This window comes from Staurois parvus, unplaced genomic scaffold (assembly GCF_062004578.1).
Source record: "Staurois parvus isolate SC_StPar_1 unplaced genomic scaffold, SC_StPar_1.0 ptg000221l, whole genome shotgun sequence".
In the NCBI taxonomy this organism is placed as follows: Eukaryota; Metazoa; Chordata; class Amphibia; order Anura; family Ranidae; genus Staurois; species Staurois parvus.
Genome location: NW_028318017.1, coordinates 3,503,510 through 3,523,269, shown reverse-complemented (window position 1 = coordinate 3,523,269; position 19,760 = coordinate 3,503,510). Strand labels below are relative to the sequence as shown.

The 19,760-nt window shown below is 42.4% G+C and overlaps 1 protein-coding gene and 1 pseudogene across 1 annotated transcript; both read left to right on the top strand.

The window, feature by feature from the left end:
- LOC149460805 (uncharacterized) overlaps positions 1–15,156 on the top strand; it is a 40,551-nt pseudogene extending 25,395 nt beyond the window's left edge.
- On the top strand, positions 965–2,162 carry LOC149460806 (uncharacterized). The gene is made up of 3 exons (XM_089679210.1): positions 965–1,216; positions 1,296–1,502; positions 1,611–2,162. Exons 1-3 carry the CDS (start codon positions 965–967, stop codon positions 1,761–1,763), a joined length of 612 nt encoding a protein of 203 aa, XP_089535336.1. The 3' UTR covers positions 1,764–2,162.
- Positions 15,157–19,760: the final 4,604 nt, after the last annotated feature.

Here is a 19,760-nt window from a genome sequence, read left to right as displayed (position 1 = left end):
TACATGCGGCACACTGCACGGCACAAACCCTTCCACATACATGCGCCACACTGCACGGCACAAACCCTTCCACATACATGCGCCACACTGTGCACGGCACAAACCCTTCCACATACATGCGCCACACTGTGCACGGCACAAACCCTTCCACATACATGCCCCACACTGAGCACGACACAAACCCTTCCGTAGTGCCCTTTTGGACCCTGCGTAGTGTGGGGGTCCTGTGGGGGGAAATTATACCTCAGCCTGAAGTGGGGCTTCAATAAAATGGAGACCTGAATGGAGAGGTGAGGAGGATTCTGGGAATATCATTTGATGTGACTATTTGTGTTCAGATGTAGAGTTTTCCTCCTGTGAAGTCTGGAGATCATATGACATCACATTGCCTCCACCTCCCTCCCTGATAGAAGAGAGAAAGAAGAAGAAGATTCTAGAAGTCACCAGAGAGATCACTGAGCTGCTGACAGGAGAGGTGAGCGGTGCCGGGAATTCTGGGACATTCTCCAGTAACAGACAAGGGATGTGTCTGGATGGTGACTGTATCATTGTGTGTGTCAGGTTCCTATAAGGTGTCAGGGTGTCACTGTCTATTTCTCCATGGAGGAGTGGGAGTATTTAGAAGGACACAAGGATCTCTACAAGGACGTCATGATGGACAATCAGCCGCCCCTCACATCACCGGGTAAGAGGAGACTTTATTGTAAAGGAGAGAGCAGTACGGAGGATCCACCTAGATCCCCCATCATCTGATAAACACATAGAAACAATGGATTCAGTCAGTGTGTGTGTTTCCTACAGATGGATCCAGTCATGGGAACCCACCAGAGAGATGTCCCCGTCCTCTGTATTCCCGGGATTCCACACAGGAAGGTCACACCATCCCTCACCATCATCAGGTAGATGAGGAACAATCACTGATAGTATCATTAGGATCTGTACATTATCTGCATTGTTACCATTGATGTCATTTTTATTATATATTCAGAGTGGAAACCTGAGAGATCCTAAAGTTGAGGTTAAAGAAGAGATAAAAGAGGAGGAGGATGAGGATGGGGGGATGGAGGAGTCAGAGCTTCTAGAAGAACACAAAGATCTGTACCAGGACACCATGGTGGAGTCATCCAGCTACAGGAACCCACCAGAGAGATGTCCCCGTCCTCTGTATTCCCGGGATTCCACACAGGAAGGTCACACCATCCCTCACCAACATCAGGTAGATGATGACAATTATTGGTAGTTGTGATTTATACACAGCATGTTTGTTACAATGAATGTTTTATTATATCTTTCAGAGGGGAATCCTCGGGGATGATAATATTGATGGTAAAGAAGAGTATAAAGAGGAGGATGAGGAGTATGGAGTGATGGAGGAGTTTTCAGAAGGACACAAGGATATGATGGAGCCACCTAATACCAGGAACCCATCAGAGAGATGTCCCCATCCTCTGTATTCCCAGGATTCCACACAGAAAGGTCACACCATCCCTCACCATTACAAGGTTGGTGGGACGGAGCATCTAGAACATGGACTTGTAAAGATGATGTGTGGATTGTTTATGTGACCTTATATTTTACAGATGATATTGTCTCTCATTTCCTTGATTTAGAGTGGAGATCCAATCGATATAGAATTTGAGGTGAAATCAGAAGAAGAAGAGGCGTATGTGAGGGATGATCAGCAGTCTATGGAGGAGGATGGAATAACGGGGACATTTATAGAGGAGGACACTCCTACAGAGATCAGCACAGGTGGGTCATGAACACTAAATCCATTCCTCCACCCATACTGCTCACTGATTGGTCCAGAGTAGGGCGGGGACTGGGTGATATCAGCCTGTAATCCCCTGGTCACTTTCCTGAGCTGTGTTCCCCGTCCTGTATTCCTGGATTTCTCTCGGATAATCTTCCTTCTCTGTGCTGCAGACACAATTTATGTATCTAGACTGGATTTATGGAGGTTCTGGGGTTCAGCTGGCAGCAAAATATTGATTTTCACCATAGACATTACTACACCTAGGCACCTGGGGTGTGAGTCTTGTATCTTTGTCCACATGCCCGGGTCTAGTAAGATCTCTGACTAGATTGCCTCCTCACCTCCCTTCTGCGACCCAACGGGCCACTTCACTTTCAGGATCTCCCTGGATCCTACTCCAACTGTGGCAGGTGATACTGGGACTTGTGGTTCCTCTCCACATGAAAAACAGGCTACACGGGAAGGTTTTCTGTTAAAAATATCTCACACCCCACAGGGTGAGAGAAAAAACTTCCATATTATAGTAGGTTATACCAAATAAAAATGCCCACTCACATTAGAATCGTAACAGCAACAGCAGACCCCTCATGTCTAGGTATACTGCATCAAAAATTGGGGACTTTCAGGTTCCTCAAAATGGCGTCTGATGCCGGAAGTACGTCACAGCGCACCGGAAGCTGCGTCACGGCGTACCTACGCGTTACGTCACCAACCTCGTGACTTCCTTGGGGTATCGCTATCGGTGCGCAGCTCACTCCTTTTATACCACTCTGTTCCCAATCTCCACGGTAACCGCTTCTCCTCCCAGCACTAATAATGCCGGCGGCCATGTTACCGGAGCCAAGTATCGCTATCATATACCCACGGTGACAACCTCAATGCACCAAATGCCAGAGAATAAATAAAACATAGGTGCAGCACAGCATCTCAGTGACAAACCTTGAAATCTCCCCATAACACCCACCCTGACAAAGAAACAATGCTTTAATGGATAAATAAATAAAAATACGAAGAGGGGCAATACTTAAAAACAAAGGGGAAAAAACGAATATACGCTGTTACACTGGGCCAGTATATAGATGATTTTTTACAACCAGTGGTTAAGAAGACAAAGTCCTTTTTAATAGATACTAAGCACCTAATACAATTACTTGAGGGTTTGGTAGGGGGACCAATGTATATATGGCCTGTGCGGATGTTTCTTCCCTCTATACGATTATAGGACATAGGATGCATTGGAGTCAGTTGGTTGGGGATTGAGGCAATACAGTCATTTATCCTGGACCCAAAGAAATTACCTATTGGAGTGCCTTGATTTTTTTTTGGGTCATAACCATTTCTGGCATAACAACATATAATATAAACAGATACGAGGGGTGGCAATGGGAGCAAGGTTTGTGCTGAGTGTCGCAAACCTTTTTATGGCCCACTGGGAAGAAGAAGTATATAAAAATTACCCAGAGGAATTGAGATTATTTAAGAGATATATTGATGATGTGGTTATTATCTGGGAAGGTGAACTTTCCACCTTAATGGGTTTTCTGAATAAATTAAATCAGAATAATAAGAAGATTGTTTTTACATGAGAAGTGGATAATAAAGAGATACATTTTTTAGATTTAAATATTAGAGTCAGTAATGGGACATATGTTACTAAAACTTTTTTAAAACAGTCGACCGAAATGGTTACATACCAATAGGGAGTTGCCATTATCCACCATGGCTCTGTAATATACCCAAGGGCCAGCTTATCAGAATTAGGAGGAATTGCATGGTCTGTGGTGTCAGGCTGACTGCTGTGGCCCAGAACATCTCATGGAGAGGTGTGAACCTCACTGTGGGGAACTATCTTCCTCTCTCCAGCTGAGGCGGATGGGGGAAGATAAGTGACAGAGGTGACGGGAGTCGCACCTCTTTTCCTGGGTGGCTTGGCTTCAAAGGGCCACAACAGGATGAGCGGTAGATGGGGGGGGTGAAGGTGAGCCATGAGGGGAGCAGGCAGCATCTGTCACACCGTAACAGTTATATCCAGTTATATTCTTTGTATCCAAGAAAGAATCCAGGACTTTACCCCAGCAATCCACTGAGCTGGCCACAACCAACTATTGAGGGAGTCTATTCCACATTCTCACAGCTCTCACTGTGAAAAAACCTTTCCGTGTTTGAAGATTAAATTTATTTTCCTCCAGAAGTAAAGAGTTCCCCCTTGTCCTCTGTGATGACCTCAGGGGGAAAAACTACACCGAGTTCACTATATGAACCACTGATGTATTTATACATGGAGATCATATCCCCCCTTATGTATTATACATGGAGATCATATCCCCCCTTATGTATTATACATGGAGATCATATCCCCCCTTATGTGTTATACATGGAGATCATATCCCCCCTTATGTATTATACATGGAGATCTTATCCCCCCTTATGTGTTATACATGGAGATCATATCCCCCCTTATGTATTATACATGGAGATCTTATCCCCCCTTATGTATTATACATGGAGATCATATCCCCCCTTATGTATTATACATGGAGATCATATCCCCCCTTATGTATTATACATGGAGATCATATCCCCCTTGTGTATTATACATGGAGATCATATCCCCCTTGTGTATTATACATGGAGATCATATCCCCCTCATGTATTATACATGGAGATCATATCCCCCTCATGTATTATACATGGAGATCATACCCCCCTTGTGTATTATACATGGAGATGATATCCCCCTTTATGTATTATACATGGAGATCATATCCCCCCTTATGTATTATACATGGAGATCATATCCCCCCTTATGTATTATACATGGAGATCATATCCCCCCCTTTATTATTATAAATGGAGATCATATCCCCCTTATGTATTATACATGGTGATCATATCCCCCCTTTATGAGATCATATCCCCCTTATGTATTATACATGGAGATCATATCCCCCTTATGTATTATACATGGAGATCATATCCCCCTTATGTATTATACATGGAGATCATATCCCCCTTATGTATTATACATGGAGATCACATCCCCCTTATGTATTATACATGGTGATCATATCCCCCCTTTATGAGATCATATCCCCCTTATGTATTATACATGGAGATCATATCCCCCTTATGTATTATACATGGAGATCACATCCCCCTTATGTATTATACATGGAGATCATATCCCCCTTATGTATTATACATGGAGATCACATCCCCCTTATGTATTATACATGGAGATCATATCCCCCCTTATTATACATGGAGATCATATCCCCCTTATGTATTATACATGGAGATCATATCCCCCTTATGTATTATACATGGAGATCATATCCCCCTTATGTATTATACATGGTGATCATATCCCCCCCTTATATATTATACATAGAGATTATACCCCCCTTATGTATTATACATGGAGATTATACCCCCCTTATGTATTATACATGGAGATCATATCCCCCCTTATGTATTATACATGGAGATCATATCCCCCCTTATGTATTATACATGGAGATCATATCCCCCCTTATGTATTATACATGGAGATCATATCCCCCCTTATGTATTATACATGGAGATTATACCCCCCTTATGTATTATACATGGAGATCATATCCCCCCTTATGTATTATACATGGAGATCATATCCCCCTTATGTATTATACATGGAGATCATATCCCCTTTTATGTATTATACATGGAGATCATATCCCCCCTCATGTATTATACATGGAGATCATATCCCCCCTCATGTATTATACATGGATATCATATCCCCCCTTATGTATTATACATGGATATCATATCCCCCCTTATGTATTATACATGGATATCATATCCCCCCTTATGTATTATACATGGATATCATATCCCCCCTTATGTATTATACATGGATATCATATCCCCCCTTATGTATTATACATGGATATCATATCCCCCCTTATGTATTATACATGGATATCATATCCCCCCTTATGTATTATACATGGAGATCATATCCCCCTTATGTATTATACATGGAGATCATATCCCCCTTATGTATTATACATGGAGATCATATCCCCCCTTATGTATTATACATGGAGATCATATCCCCCCCTTATGTATTATACATGGAGATCATATCCCCCCTTATGTATTATACATGGAGATCATATCCCCCTTATGTATTATACATGGAGATCATATCCCCCTTATGTATTATACATGGAGAACATATCCCCCCCTTATGTATTATACATGGAGATCATATCCCCCTTATGTATTATACATGGAGATCATATCCCCCTTATGTATTATACATGGAGATCATATCCCCCCTTATGTATTATACATGGAGAGCATATCCCCTCTTATGTATTATACATGGAGATCATATCCCCCCTTATGTATTATACATGGAGATCATATCCCCCCTTATGTATTATACATGGAGATCATATCCCCCCTTATGTATTATACATGGAGATCATATCCCCCCTTATGTATTATACATGGAGATCATATCCCCCCTTATGTATTATACATGGAGATCATATCCCCCCTTATGTATTATACATGGAGATCATATCCCCCCTTATGTATTATACATGGTGATCATATCCCCCCTTATGTATTATACATGGAGATCATATCCCCCCTTATGTATTATACATGGAGATCATATCCCCCCTTATGTATTATACATGGAGAGCATATCCCCCCTTATGTAATATACATGGAGATCATATCCCCCTTATGTATTATACATGGAGATCATATCCCCCCCTTATGTATTATACATGGAGATCATATCCCCCTTATGTATTATACATGGAGATCATATCCCCCCTTATGTATTATACATGGTGATCATATCCCCCCCTTATGTATTATACATGGAGATCATATCCCCCCTTATGTATTATACATGGAGATCATATCCCCCCTTATGTATTATACATGGTGATCATATCCCCCCTTATGTATTATACATGGAGATCATATCCCCCCTTATGTATTATACATGGAGATCATATCCCCCCTTATGTATTATACATGGAGAGCATATCCCCCCTTATGTAATATACATGGAGATCATATCCCCCTTATGTATTATACATGGAGATCATATCCCCCCCTTATGTATTATACATGGAGATCATATCCCCCTTATGTATTATACATGGAGATCATATCCCCCCTTATGTATTATACATGGAGATCATATCCCCCCTTAATCTCCTCTTCTCTGTAGAGAATACATTCAGTTCCTCTAATCTTTCCTCATAGCTGATCTCCTCCATGCCTCGTATCAGTTTGGTTTCCCTTCTCTGTACTTTCTCCAGTTCCCCAATGTTCTATATATGAATTGGAGTCCAAAACTGAACTGCATATTCCAGATGAGGTCTTACTAATGATTTGTACCGGGAGGGGTGATATCTCTCTCTCGAGTCTATACCTCTCCTAATACAGGAGAGGATTTTGCTCGCTTTAGAACCCGCAGCTTGGCATTGCTGCCATGATTAAGCTTGTGATCTACCAGAACCTGCAGATCCTGTGCATGAAACAGAACAGTCAGCAGAGTGCTGAGGCAGATATGTCAGGGGTGACCACTAAGGTATATGTGCCATTGCCTCTAGTAACCATAACGGATGCAACAGAGGTGTCCCTGGAGACCTCTCAGGAGCCCACACAGGTGAGGGTGTTTCTCGCAGATATTCTGGTAATGGGCTAAGACTGTGCAAGTCAGGAATGCCGAGGATGATGACGAAAAATGTATTACTGTTAATGTTGATGGTGAAAGTGGGATATCTCCCATAACAACCAGAGGCAGTGCTACAGACCTATCCCTGGAAACCTCTCAAGGGCTGTGGGTGTCAAAGCCAGCAGTTGTCCAGAATAGCTTTGACACTGCTCTGGTGGAACAGAATGGGTAACCAACTCAAATGGTAGACCACATATTATCTGATGTGATTAAAAATGACTTGTGCAAGTTGTCTACTGCCAATCCACTCCGTCCGCCTGGGTCTCCTTGGGCAGATGGATTGGAGACTGGAGCACAGACAGTATAGACTGGGATAGTCTGGCCATAAAATTTTTAGCGTGATTGAAGGAAGGTTCCATGTGTGACAGTGGGGTGCACATGACAGTTGATGTGCCATATGGAGGGTTCTCAGAGCCGTCAGTAGTTGAGGGCACATTGGCTGCTGCAGAAGTTGACCCTCTCCAGTCAGAAGGACCAGATAAGGGCGTATGCTTGGCAGAGATTTTGCCCACAGCCCAACAAATGAGTAATGTTGATGGTCAGAATGACAGTGTAACTGATAATGACTTGGGATGGCTCACTGTTACTGAAAGTGAGAGGATAAATATGAGTCTCTGGGGCAGCACCAGGCAGTGATGTCAGTCCCCTCCAGTGAGGAAGAGGTTTTCTTTAAACGTCTCTGCCTCTCAAGGTCCCTTAAAAGGTCTTATGTTTGGATTTGGGGTGTCTAGAGGTGACAGATACATTACTGGAACTGCTGGAATTGGTGAAAACACAATTGCTGTATACCTGGGGGTACAGATAGAGAAGCTGGTACTGAAGAGTACCAATCCGTGGAGCCAGGTAGTACAGGTGGCAGTAAGCAATGTTGGTCAGAATTGGAACTGGTTACTTCAGTGCTGGTTAATTGTATGGAAAGTGATCTCACAGTTCCCTACAAGAGTGCTTCCAGGGACTGTTCCTGTGTGGAAGGCGCTCAGCAGAAATGCTAAAGAAATTGGAAATAACAGACAGGCTAGAGGTCTCTCCATTTGATGGTGTGATGATAACCATTCCTGCTGGTGTGGTCCGAGATGCAGCTGAGCAGTGGTTGGTACATGGCATGTATACGGTCTCAACCACTAGACCTCATAAGAAGAAGGGTCCAGAACAGCTGCGGCAGTAGTAGGAATTCTGTCCATCACCCACAAGAGGCCAAAGAGGCTGGAGACTCTCTGCCAGAAAATACTAATAGCGTTGGTAACGGTAACAGGGAAATGTGTGAACCAATATGGAATGGTATTCTAAATGGGTTTTTGGTTACTGAGGGTACCCACACAAGGGTTGATGAACCCAAAAGTACACCAAGAGTGGTTGAAGTTGGTACAAATGAGAAGAAATGTGTCTCCATGTTAGGCAATGGAGGTTCCCTACAGCTTTAGGACAGGAAGATGGGAAAAGGCAGCAGAAAAACCAAAATATACAGAGAAAGTAAAAGTATCCTGAGGATCCCAAGACCAAAGGGGAGTGGGGCTGGTAGAAGGATGGGTAGGGCCCTGTTAAGGTCTCAGGATAGGCGCTTGTGGAAGCACACCAGAAAGAAGACTTGGGTAGCTCTAATTAGGTCCTGTAGAGCAGAGTTCCCATTCAGACGTAAGAGGGAAGGTAGTGACAGGGAGAAGGTATTAGGTGGTGGATTGTACAGAGATGCCAAAGTGAGAAGTTTGTGTTTCATGTCTTCCAGTTGGATAGGGTCTTGCTTGGGGGTATGTGACCAAGCAAGACCCTATTACTGTGAACATAGAGGAGCATATGACATAGGATTCACATTGAGAGTTAATGTGAGGTTCTGGACTATCATTTCTGATTTGAAAAAGCTGTGTTTCTGGTTTTCTCCATATTCTGTAGTTTTGTATCGGAACTTTAAATCCTGTGTCCGGATTTTACATGATGCCTGCAGCCTGTCTAAGTGTACAGGTGTGCAGGACCCTTATATACTCAAGCCTGAGGATTGGAGACAGCTCTCAGTGTGGGAGACTAAAGGTCTTACACAGAGGTCAGAGGAGTGCCAGCCAAGAGACAGGAGATCGCATTCAAGGAGTCAGGAGGGCTCCTATTGGGGTGTCAGGAGAACCCCTATCCAGAAGCTGGGATTGGGCTTTGCAGCAGGGCACTGCAACTAAAGTCTAAAAAAGCCAAGTGAACAGGTAAAGCTAGACAACACAGACAAAGGGGCTGGTAAGAACAGCGGTGTTGCTGCAGACAAGGGAGCTAGGTGGCTTGGTATTTTGGTTTGACTGTTGATGAAAGAACGCCTACATGGGCAACTGATTGTCATAGATCCAACCCACACGCCCACAGCGACTAGCTAACTGAGGCGTGCACGTCCAGCCGTGACTTGGGGTAAAGAAGGAATAAGGGGGACTTACTTTGAATATATATGTATATAAGATCGGCCGTGATATACTTTCACAGCCGCACTACCTCTGGCCACCACTAGAGGGAGACTCCAATCCAGCTGGCCAACCGCACACAGGCAGATACAAATCTTATATACAATCTGTTGCACGCTAAGGGTTGAGGAGCAGCCTAGCAATCGGCACAACCTCCTAGGATTCCTCCAGTTATCCTACAAGCTAGAACCCCGGTGTTAATCACTCTTCCACTGTCCACACACCCCCTCACCAGACACACCACACTCGGTAGCTTTCCACCACCCAACAGTTTTATCCACAGACTGGCCTGCTGGGTCACCACACACACACAGATCTCCATCTGGCAGATCTATTACCTTTACAATCTGCATGCAATCTGCCAACATGCAGTGCAATTGCATACAGATTGGAAATGAACTTGACCGAGCATATAAAGACACTGCAATACAATCCAATCTCTCCGGAGATATGAGCCCGAGCTTAAGTACCCAGAAATCACTTATTAATTTATGATTTAATATCCCAAAAGTGGGCAGTGCATAAAATATGTACAAAGTATAAAAAGTTACAGAAAATACAAGAAGACACACAATTGGCTATTGACTACAAAATAAAAGGGAATAAAAAAGAAATAAAACTTTTACCAAGAGTTATCCTGCGACTGGAGCAAGTCAGAGAAAGTCTGCAATCTGCCAGACAATAGAACTGGCTCCATACGAATCGCACCAACCATATCCCAGGTCCTCAATTTATGGGAATATGGACGTAGGCTGGACATTAGTCCTTGGCCAATCAACTCTGGGGGGTGTTCCTTTACCAGCCAACAGGACGTCCTGGGTACTGAAATGCCCAAAGTCAATTGGACCAGGAATGGTTTGAATCACCAAGTCAGGGATTGAATTCTGACACCAGCGCATCAGTCCGATCGCGACAGTACCAGTCACTGTTCAGCTGTCGCAATCCGGCGCCATATAACTGTTTTCTGCATTTCTCTAGGATTCTACATAGGCTACAAATACAGTTCTACATGCAGATGTAGCCTACAGTGTGTCCAATCAGAAGGAAGTACAGTTGTGGCCAAAATTATTCAACCCCCAATGCTGTAAAGGGGTTTAGGGACTATAGTGTACATTTGGAATTGTATTCAGAATCAAATCCTACAAGGACGTTGTAACTACCCAAATGCAACTAAAATGACATCAATTGTTTATGTAATACAGTAGTAAATGGTTCTTATGTGGTTTCTTCATTGCCACAATTATTCAACCCCTTAAAGACTACCACTCTGAAGAACAGAGGTTCATACAGGTGCTTTCCATCAGGTATTGAAAACACCTGTGGATGTCACCGAGCAGCAATCAAGCATAATAAGCACCAATTAGGCAGCTTTAAAATGACTGTGATACTCAGCTCCTTCTAGACATTTACTGGTGTGGTTACAAACATGGTGAAGGCAAGAGAATGGTCCAGGAAGACAAGAGAAGAGGTGATTTCTCTTCACAGGAAGGGCAATGGCTATAAGAAGATTGCAAAGATGTTAAACATACCAAGAGACACCTTAGGAAGCATCATTCGCAAATTCAAGGCAAAGGGCACTGTTGAAACGCTACCTGGTCGTGGCAGAAAGAAGATGCTGACTTCGACTGCTGTGCGCTACCTGAAGCGTAGAGTGGAGAGAAGTCCCCGTGTGACTGCTGAGGAACTGAGAAAAGATTTGTCAGATGTGGGTACAGAAGTTTCAGCCCAGACAATAAGACGCACACTGCGTAATGAAGGCCTCCGTGCCAGAACTCCCAGGCGTACCCCCTTGCTGTCTCCAAAGAATAAGAAGAGTCGACTGCAGTATGCCAAAAGCCATGTGGACAAACCACAAAAGTTGTGGGATAGTGTTCTGTGGACTGATGAAACAAAATTAGAACTGTTTGGGCCCATGGATCAACGCTATGTTTGGAGGAGGAAGAACAAGGCCTATGATGAAAAGAACACCTTGCCTACTGTGAAGCATGGTGGAGGGTCAATCATGCTTTGGGGCTGTTTTGCTTCTGCAGGTACAGGGAAGCTTCAGCGTGTGCAAGGTACCATGAATTCTCTTCAGTACCAGGAGATATTGGATGGAAACGTGATGCAGTCCGTCACACACCTGAGGCTTGGGAGACGTTGGACCTTTCAACAGGACAATGATCCCAAGCATACCTCCAAGTCCACTAGAGCATGGTTGCAGAGGAAAGGCTGGAACATTTTGGAGTGGCCATCGCAGTCACCAGACTTAAATCCGATTGAGAACCTCTGGTGGGACTTAAAGAAAGCAGTTGCAGTGCGCAAGCCTAAGAATGTGACTGAACTGGAGGCCTTTGCCCATGAAGAATGGGCGAAGATACCCGTAGATCGCTGCAAGACACTTGTGTCAAGCTATGCTTCACGTTTAAAAGCTGTTATAACTGTAAAAGGATGCTGTACTAAGTACTAAGATTGAATGTCACTTGGGGGTTGAATAAAACTGATAATGCTGTGAGCACAGAAAAGACATTTGTGGTTATTTCATTATAACTGTTATGTTATATTTGTCTGACCTACAAGTGCCTCTTTAATGTAAATGTAAGCAAGATGACTGAATGATCAAAAGCAATGTCAAACTGGCCAAAACACTCAATTTCAGTGGGGGTTGAATAATTTTGGCCACAACTGTATTTTCATCTCTCTGCAACTAATATTTTAGCTTTTATGAGAGATGAAATATATTCCTTTGATCTGTGTATATACGTCAAAGCTCCCAGACACATAGGAACCACCTCCGGTCTCCCACTGTGTCATGAAGCCAAACCGTCTAGAGCCTTTTCCTTCCAGATTTCCAGAAGGTGACAAATCTTATTGGCATTCAGGTGTCACCTCCAGTCTAGAGCATGCTCTGTCCCTTCAGATACTAATTGGTGACCATATGTCTCTGACTTAATTCTGTACACATCTTATATTATTATAACATGGACTGAAGCTAAACCTACATTGCCATATTTCTACAGATCACATCTCAGCTACTCAAACCTTACATTTATGTCACATCACACTTACATTTACGTTACACTGATGCCCAAGTGAATTTTCAATTTTAATTAATAAAAGTGGGATGCTATGCCCTAAAATACAGTTTAGATCGGCACAACTCATTAAAAAAACACCTACCACATAAGTATAATCTCCCCAATACCACAAAACATAATATGTATTCTTTTGTTACACCCATTTTCTATAAGCTGGACATAATATATATCTGTTTTGATATTATCCTCAAACTTTTGACTCAGAAAGTGATAATGAGGGAGGAGTCAATACCCCAATGATGGTGGTCTTCAGGATCAGTCCAGTCTTCATCTTGGTTGTTCTCCCCCCATCCTCACTCTCTGACCTCTGGTGGGGCTCAGCCCCGCTGTTCTTCATGACTAAATCATGGACTAAATAAGGAAGTGCAGTACTTCTTGTGCTGGGAAGATGGCGATGAGTGATAGAGGGGGTGGGGACCCTCGTCCTATAATCCCCTCATCACTGCCCCTCCTATAAAAGACAGTTCTGGTTGTTTCCTCACTCTCTGACTAAGGTCCATGAAGAAATGACCTGGTAGGAGATCAGAGGAGCTTTTCCTAGTTCCCTTGAGGGTGGAATTGTAAGCTCCTCAGAGACCAAGCTGCCTGATGTGGGCGGAGTCCTGGTATGGGGGAACCAATCAGCTCCTGTCTAGTAATCCTCTTTGACTTTGTATTTTAGTCCATGGCCGGGAGATGAGGAAAACCTCCGAGGATTGTCTCACTTTGTCTCCAGACTGGAAAGTAGAAGATGAGGACATCACACAGTATAGTCCAGGAGAAAACCCGGCTCCCTCCAATGTCCATCCGGCACCACCCAGTGTAGATGGACCATCGGATTTCTCGTATCCTGAGGACCCTCAGACTGTGCGGGCCTGGGCCGGCCTTCTAACAGGGAAGAGCTTCTCCTGTACTGAGTGCGGGAAGGGTTCCAGTTCTAAATGCTATCTTAATGAGCACAAAAAATCTCACACAGTAGAGAAGCCGTATTCCTGTCCTGAGTGCGGGAAATGTTTTTCACAGAAGTCAAGTTTGTCTAGACATCAGAAATTACATACAGGAGAGGAGACGTGTTCCTGTTCTGAGTGCGGGAAATGTTTTTCAAATAAGACAAGTTTGTCTAGACATCAGAAATTACATACGGGAGAGGAGACGTATTCCTGTTCTGAGTGCGGGAAATGTTTTTCATTGAAGTCCAATCTTTACAGACATCAAAAATCTCACACGGGGGAGAAACCACTTTCCTGTTCTGAGTGTGGAAAATGTTTTTCACATAAGGCCAATCTTTATAATCATCACAAAGTGCACACAGGAGAGAGGCCTTATTTGTGTTCTGAGTGCGGGAAATGTTTTGTGCAAAAAACTTATCTTGTCAAACATCGGAGGTCTCACACAGGAGAAAAGCCATATTCCTGTCCTGACTGCGGGAAATGTTTTTCAGATAAGTCCAATCTTTATAGTCATCAGAGATTGCACACGGGAGAGAAGCCCCATTCTTGTTCCGAGTGCGGGAAAGGTTTTGTAAAAAGATCAGATCTCGACAAGCATGAAAGGTCTCACACGGGGGAAAAGCCATATTCCTGTTCTGAGTGTGGGAAATTTTTTTCATTGAAGTCCAGTCTGTACACACATCAGAGATTGCACAAGGCGGAGAAGCCACTTTCCTGTCCTGAGTGATGGAAATGTTCTTCACTGAAGTCCTGTCTTCCTGTACATCAGGGGTCCCACACAACCCTAGAGGTGTATTAGTGCCTTGAGTGTGGGAAATGTCCTCTAGATGAATGTTGCTGGACATCCCAGCTCTCATGTGGGGAAGAAGCACACCCTGATATACACCTCAGATATACTCCATGGCTGATCTTCATCATGGAAGAAACAGTTCATAAGGAGATCAGAGGTTCCCAAAGACATGGATGAAGTGTGGGACCGGGTCGGCCATTGATAGCAGGAGAAGAATAAAAACCGAGTCATGAGCTTTCATTGGTGGAGTACATTTTGTGGTGGAAGATTTCACAAACACTTAGAGGTTTATGTTTAAAAAATAGGTTGATTAAATATGATGTAAACAAATATAGATGGTGCCACAGAGAAATTATTAATTCAGAATTGAGAAAAAAATATAAATACAGTCAGGTCCATCGACACAATTCTAACATTTTTGGCTCTATACACCACCACAATGGATTTGAAATGAAACGAACAAGATGTGCTTTAACTGCAGACTGTCAGCTTTAATTTGAGGGTATTTACATCCAAATCAGGTGAACGGTGTAGGAATTACAACAGTTTGCATATGTGCCTCCCACTTGTTAAAGGACCAAAAGTAATGGGACAGAATAATAATCATAAATCAAACTTTCACTTTTTAATACTTGGTTGCAAATCCTTTGCAGTCAATTACAGCCTGAAGTGTGGAACGCATAGACATCACCAGACGCTGGGTTTCATCCCTGGTGATGCTCTGCCAGGCCTCTACTGCAACTGTCTTCAGTTCCTGCTTGTTCTTGGGGCATTTTCCCTTCAGTCTTGTCTTCAGCAAGTGAAATGCTCAATCGGATTCAGGTCAGGTGATTGACTTGGCCATTGCAGAACATTCCACTTCTTTCCCTTAAAAAACTCTTTGGTTGCTTTTGCAGTCTGCTTTGGGTCATTGTCCATCTGCACTGTGAAGCGTCCAATGAGTTGTGAAGCATTTGGCTGAATATGAGCAGATAATATTCCCGAAACACTTCAGAATTCATCCTGCTGCTTCTGTCAGCAGTCACATCATCAATAAATACTGGAGAAGCAGTTCCATTGGCAGCCATACATGCCCACACTATGACACTACCACCACCATGCTTCACTGATGAGGTGGTATGCTTAGGATCATGAGCAGTTCCTTTCCTTCTCCATACTCTTCTCTTCCCATCACTCTGGTACAAGTTGATGTTGGTCTCATCTGTCCATAGGATGTTGTTCCAGAACTGTGAAGGCTTTTTTACATGTCGTTTGGCAAACTCTAATCTGGCCTTCCTGTTTTTGAGGCTCACCAATGGTTTCCATCTTGTGGTGAACCCTCTGTATTCACTCTGGTGAAGTCTTCTCTTGATTGGTGACTTTGACACACATACACCTACCTCCTGGAGAGTGTTCTTGATCTGGCCAACTGTTGTGAAGGGTGTTTTCTTCACCAGGGAAAGAATTCTTCGCTCATCAATCACAGTTGTTTTCCGTGGTCTTCCGGGTCTTTTGGTGTTGCTGAGCTCACCGGTGCGTTCCTTCTTTTTAAGAATGTTCCAAACAGTTGTTTTGGCCACACCTAATGTTTTAGCTATCTCTCTGATGGGTTTGTTTTGTTTTTTCAGCCTAATGATGGCTTGCTTCACTGATAGTGACAGCTCTTTGGATCTCATCTTGAGAGTTGACAGCAACAGATTCCAAATGCAAATAGCACACTTGAAATGAACTCTGGACCTTTTATCTGCTCATTGTAATTGGGATAATGAGGGAATAACACACACCTGGCCATGGAACAGCTGAGAAGCCAATTGTCCCATTACTTTTGGTCCCTTAACAAGTGGGAGGCACATATGCAAACTGTTGTAATTCCTACACCGTTCACCTGATTTGGATGTAAATACCCTCAAATTAAAGCTGACAGTCTGCAGTTAAAGCACATCTTGTTCGTTTCATTTCAAATCCATTGTGGTGGTGTATAGAGCCAAAAATGTTAGAATTGTGTCGGTCACAATATTTATGGACCTAACTGTATATTAAATTCTACCAGCTGCAAAATCCGCCCTATACCATAAGGTGTACGAATAATAAACAATTTGCGCTAGTGAAAAAGGAAAAATAAATTATCACACACTAGTTGTCATAAAAAAGAGAGAAATTGTCCCATATATACAAAAAAGTCCAAAAAAAATATATAATTCTTCAATAATATGATTGGTGAGAAAAGAATATTTGAAAACGAAATCCACCAAAAGTGTCAATCCACCACCAAATAAAATGAATAAACTCACCAGTAGCTTTGGTCCCATGGCGGTATGTAAACAGAGATTGCACCATGCAGGTGAGGCATCATCACGAATGTCAGATCGAGGGCAGTAATTCTAGCACTAGACCTCCTGTGTAAATATAAATTGGTGACCTGTAAAGGCTTTTAAATTGTTCCCTATCAATATTAAAAATGTACATAGTTTGTTGCCGTTAAACTGGCATGCACAATTTTAAAGCATGTCATGTTTGGTATCCATTTATTTGGCATAACATCTTCTTTTATATTTTATGAAACAATTTGGCATTATATTGTGTTTTCGTGCATTAAAATTCCAAAAAAATTAGTGTTTAAAAAATTGCTGCGTAATTATGACTTAAAAAATTTCAACACCCACCATTTTATTCTCTAGGGCCTCTGCTTTAAAAAAAATATATAATGCTTGGGGTTCAAAGTAATTTTCTAGCAGAAAAAACATGTTTTTTCGTGTAAAAGAAAGGTGTCAGAAAAGGCTTGTTCTTCAAGTGGTTAGAAGAGTGTGACAGAAGCTTCTAATGTTGACAATAAAAATGGCAGGATAGTAGAAGCCCCCCAAATGAGCCCTTTTTTGGAAAGTAGGCACTCCAAGGTATTTGCTAAGGGGCATGGTGAGTATTTTGCAGATCTCATTTGTTGTCTCGTTTTTTGGAAAATGAAGAAAGAAAAAGAAAACATATTTTTTCTTTTCTTTTGCAAAACCCTGTTATAACAATGATATCTGCAAAGCACTCATCATACTTCTTATCCAAATCCTTGGGGTGTCTACTTTCCAAAAAGGGGTTATTTTTGGGGTGTTTGTACTATGCTGGCATTTTAGGTCCTCCGAAACTGTGATAGGTAGTGAGGAAGAGACATGAGGAAATAATGCTCTTTGAAAGCCTGAAGGTTTTCATTGGATTTTGGGGGCCTGTACTTGGCTAGACTGCCAAAAAGCTTCTTGCATGTGATATTCCCATACTCAGCAGTAGTAGCAGAATGTGTTTTGCAGTGTTATTCCACATATATACATGGCATGAGTGAACCATATATAATTTAAGTGACAACTCTGTGCAAAAAATAAAATAATCCATGGACTCAGCATGCCTCTTCCATGGACTCAACGTTCCATTTGGGGGTGTTTGTACTGATATGGCATTTTAGCACCTGAAGAAATATGATAGTCAGCAAGTAAAAGCAGTGTAAATTCCTATATATATATATATATATATATATCATAGTTTGTAGGTGCTCTAACTTTTATACAAAACAATTAATATACACTTATTCAGATTTTTTTATAACAAAGATATATAGCAGAATACATTTTGTTGAGTTATTTTGAGGGGACAGCAAATTTACGTTATACAAGCTGTACACTCACAACGTCACATTGTAGCAACGTGTCATTTCTTCAGTGTTGTCACATGAAAAGATAGAATCAAAGATTTACAAAAATGTGAGGGGGGACTCGCTTCTGGGAGATGCTGTATATATAACGATTGAAATATTATTTATGCACATAGAGGAAAAGACAATAAATATATATATATATATATAAATATAAACCTAATAATTGGCATACTTAACTACGTATTGATTATAGATATGGCAGCACACATACAATATTTCTGTAATAAAGACAATAACACACTTAATATATAACAATATATAACATTAACAACCTGTGTTAATATTCAGGAATCCTTACTAGCAATGGGATATTATGTTAGGATAAAATGTTTTATAGATCCATTGTGTTACAATTTAAAATCATATACTTATAAATATACCCATGATATTTATAATGGTTTTGTCCAGAAAAAGAATTTATAGGCTATTAGTCTGTAAACATTGTGTTGGCAGAATATGGGCCCTCACGTAGATACACTTAATTGCCAAAACTATTGGGCCACATGCCTTTCCACACACATGACCTTTAATGGCATCCAAGTCTTAGTCCGTAGGGTTCAATATTGAGTTGGCCCCGCCCTTTGCAGCTATAACAGCTTCAGCTCTTCTGGGAAGGCCGTCCACAAGGTTTAAGAGGGTGTCTATGGGAAGGTTGGACCATTCTTCCAGAAGCACAATTGTGAGGTAAGACACTGATGTCAGATGAGAAGGCCTGGCTTGTAGTCTCCACTCTAATTCATCCCATAGGTGTTCTATGGGGTTGAGGTCAGGACTCTCTGCAGGCCAGTCAAGTTCCTCCACCCCAAACTCACTCATCCATGTCTTTATGGACTTTGCTTGGTACACTGGTGCTCAGGCATGTTGGAACAAGAAGGGGCCATCCCCAAACTCTTCCCACAAAGTTGGGAGCATGAAATTGTCCAAAATGTCTTGGTATGCTGACACCTTAAGATTTCCCTTCACTGGAACTAGGGGGCCAAGCCAAACCCCTGAAAATCAACCCCACACCATAATCCCCCCTCCAACAAACTTTACACTTGGCACAATGCAGTCCAGGAAGTACCATTCTCCTGGCAACCGCCAAACCCAGACACGTCCATTGGATTGCCAAACAGAGAAGTGTGATTGGTCACTCTAGAGAACATGTCTCCACTGCTCTAGAGTCCAGTGGTGGCATGCTTTGCACCACTGCATCCGACGCTATGCATTGCAATTGGTGATGTAAAGTTTGGATGCAGCTGCTTGGCCATAGAATTCCCATTCATGTTTACCTTTTCCAAAGCTGAAACAATGGTGAGTCATTGAATAACCAGGCTGTTAATTTGTTGTGTCCACAAGTCTTCCTATTCAC

Coding starts and splice junctions, on each gene's coding strand:
- LOC149460806 (XM_089679210.1), top strand. CDS start 965: ATGTCATTTTTATTATATATTCAGAGTGGAAACCTGAGAGATCCTAAA. Junction 1,217..1,295: donor CCATCCCTCACCAACATCAG/GTAGATGATGAC, acceptor TATATCTTTCAG/AGGGGAATCCTCGGGGATGA. Junction 1,503..1,610: donor CCATCCCTCACCATTACAAG/GTTGGTGGGACG, acceptor TCCTTGATTTAG/AGTGGAGATCCAATCGATAT.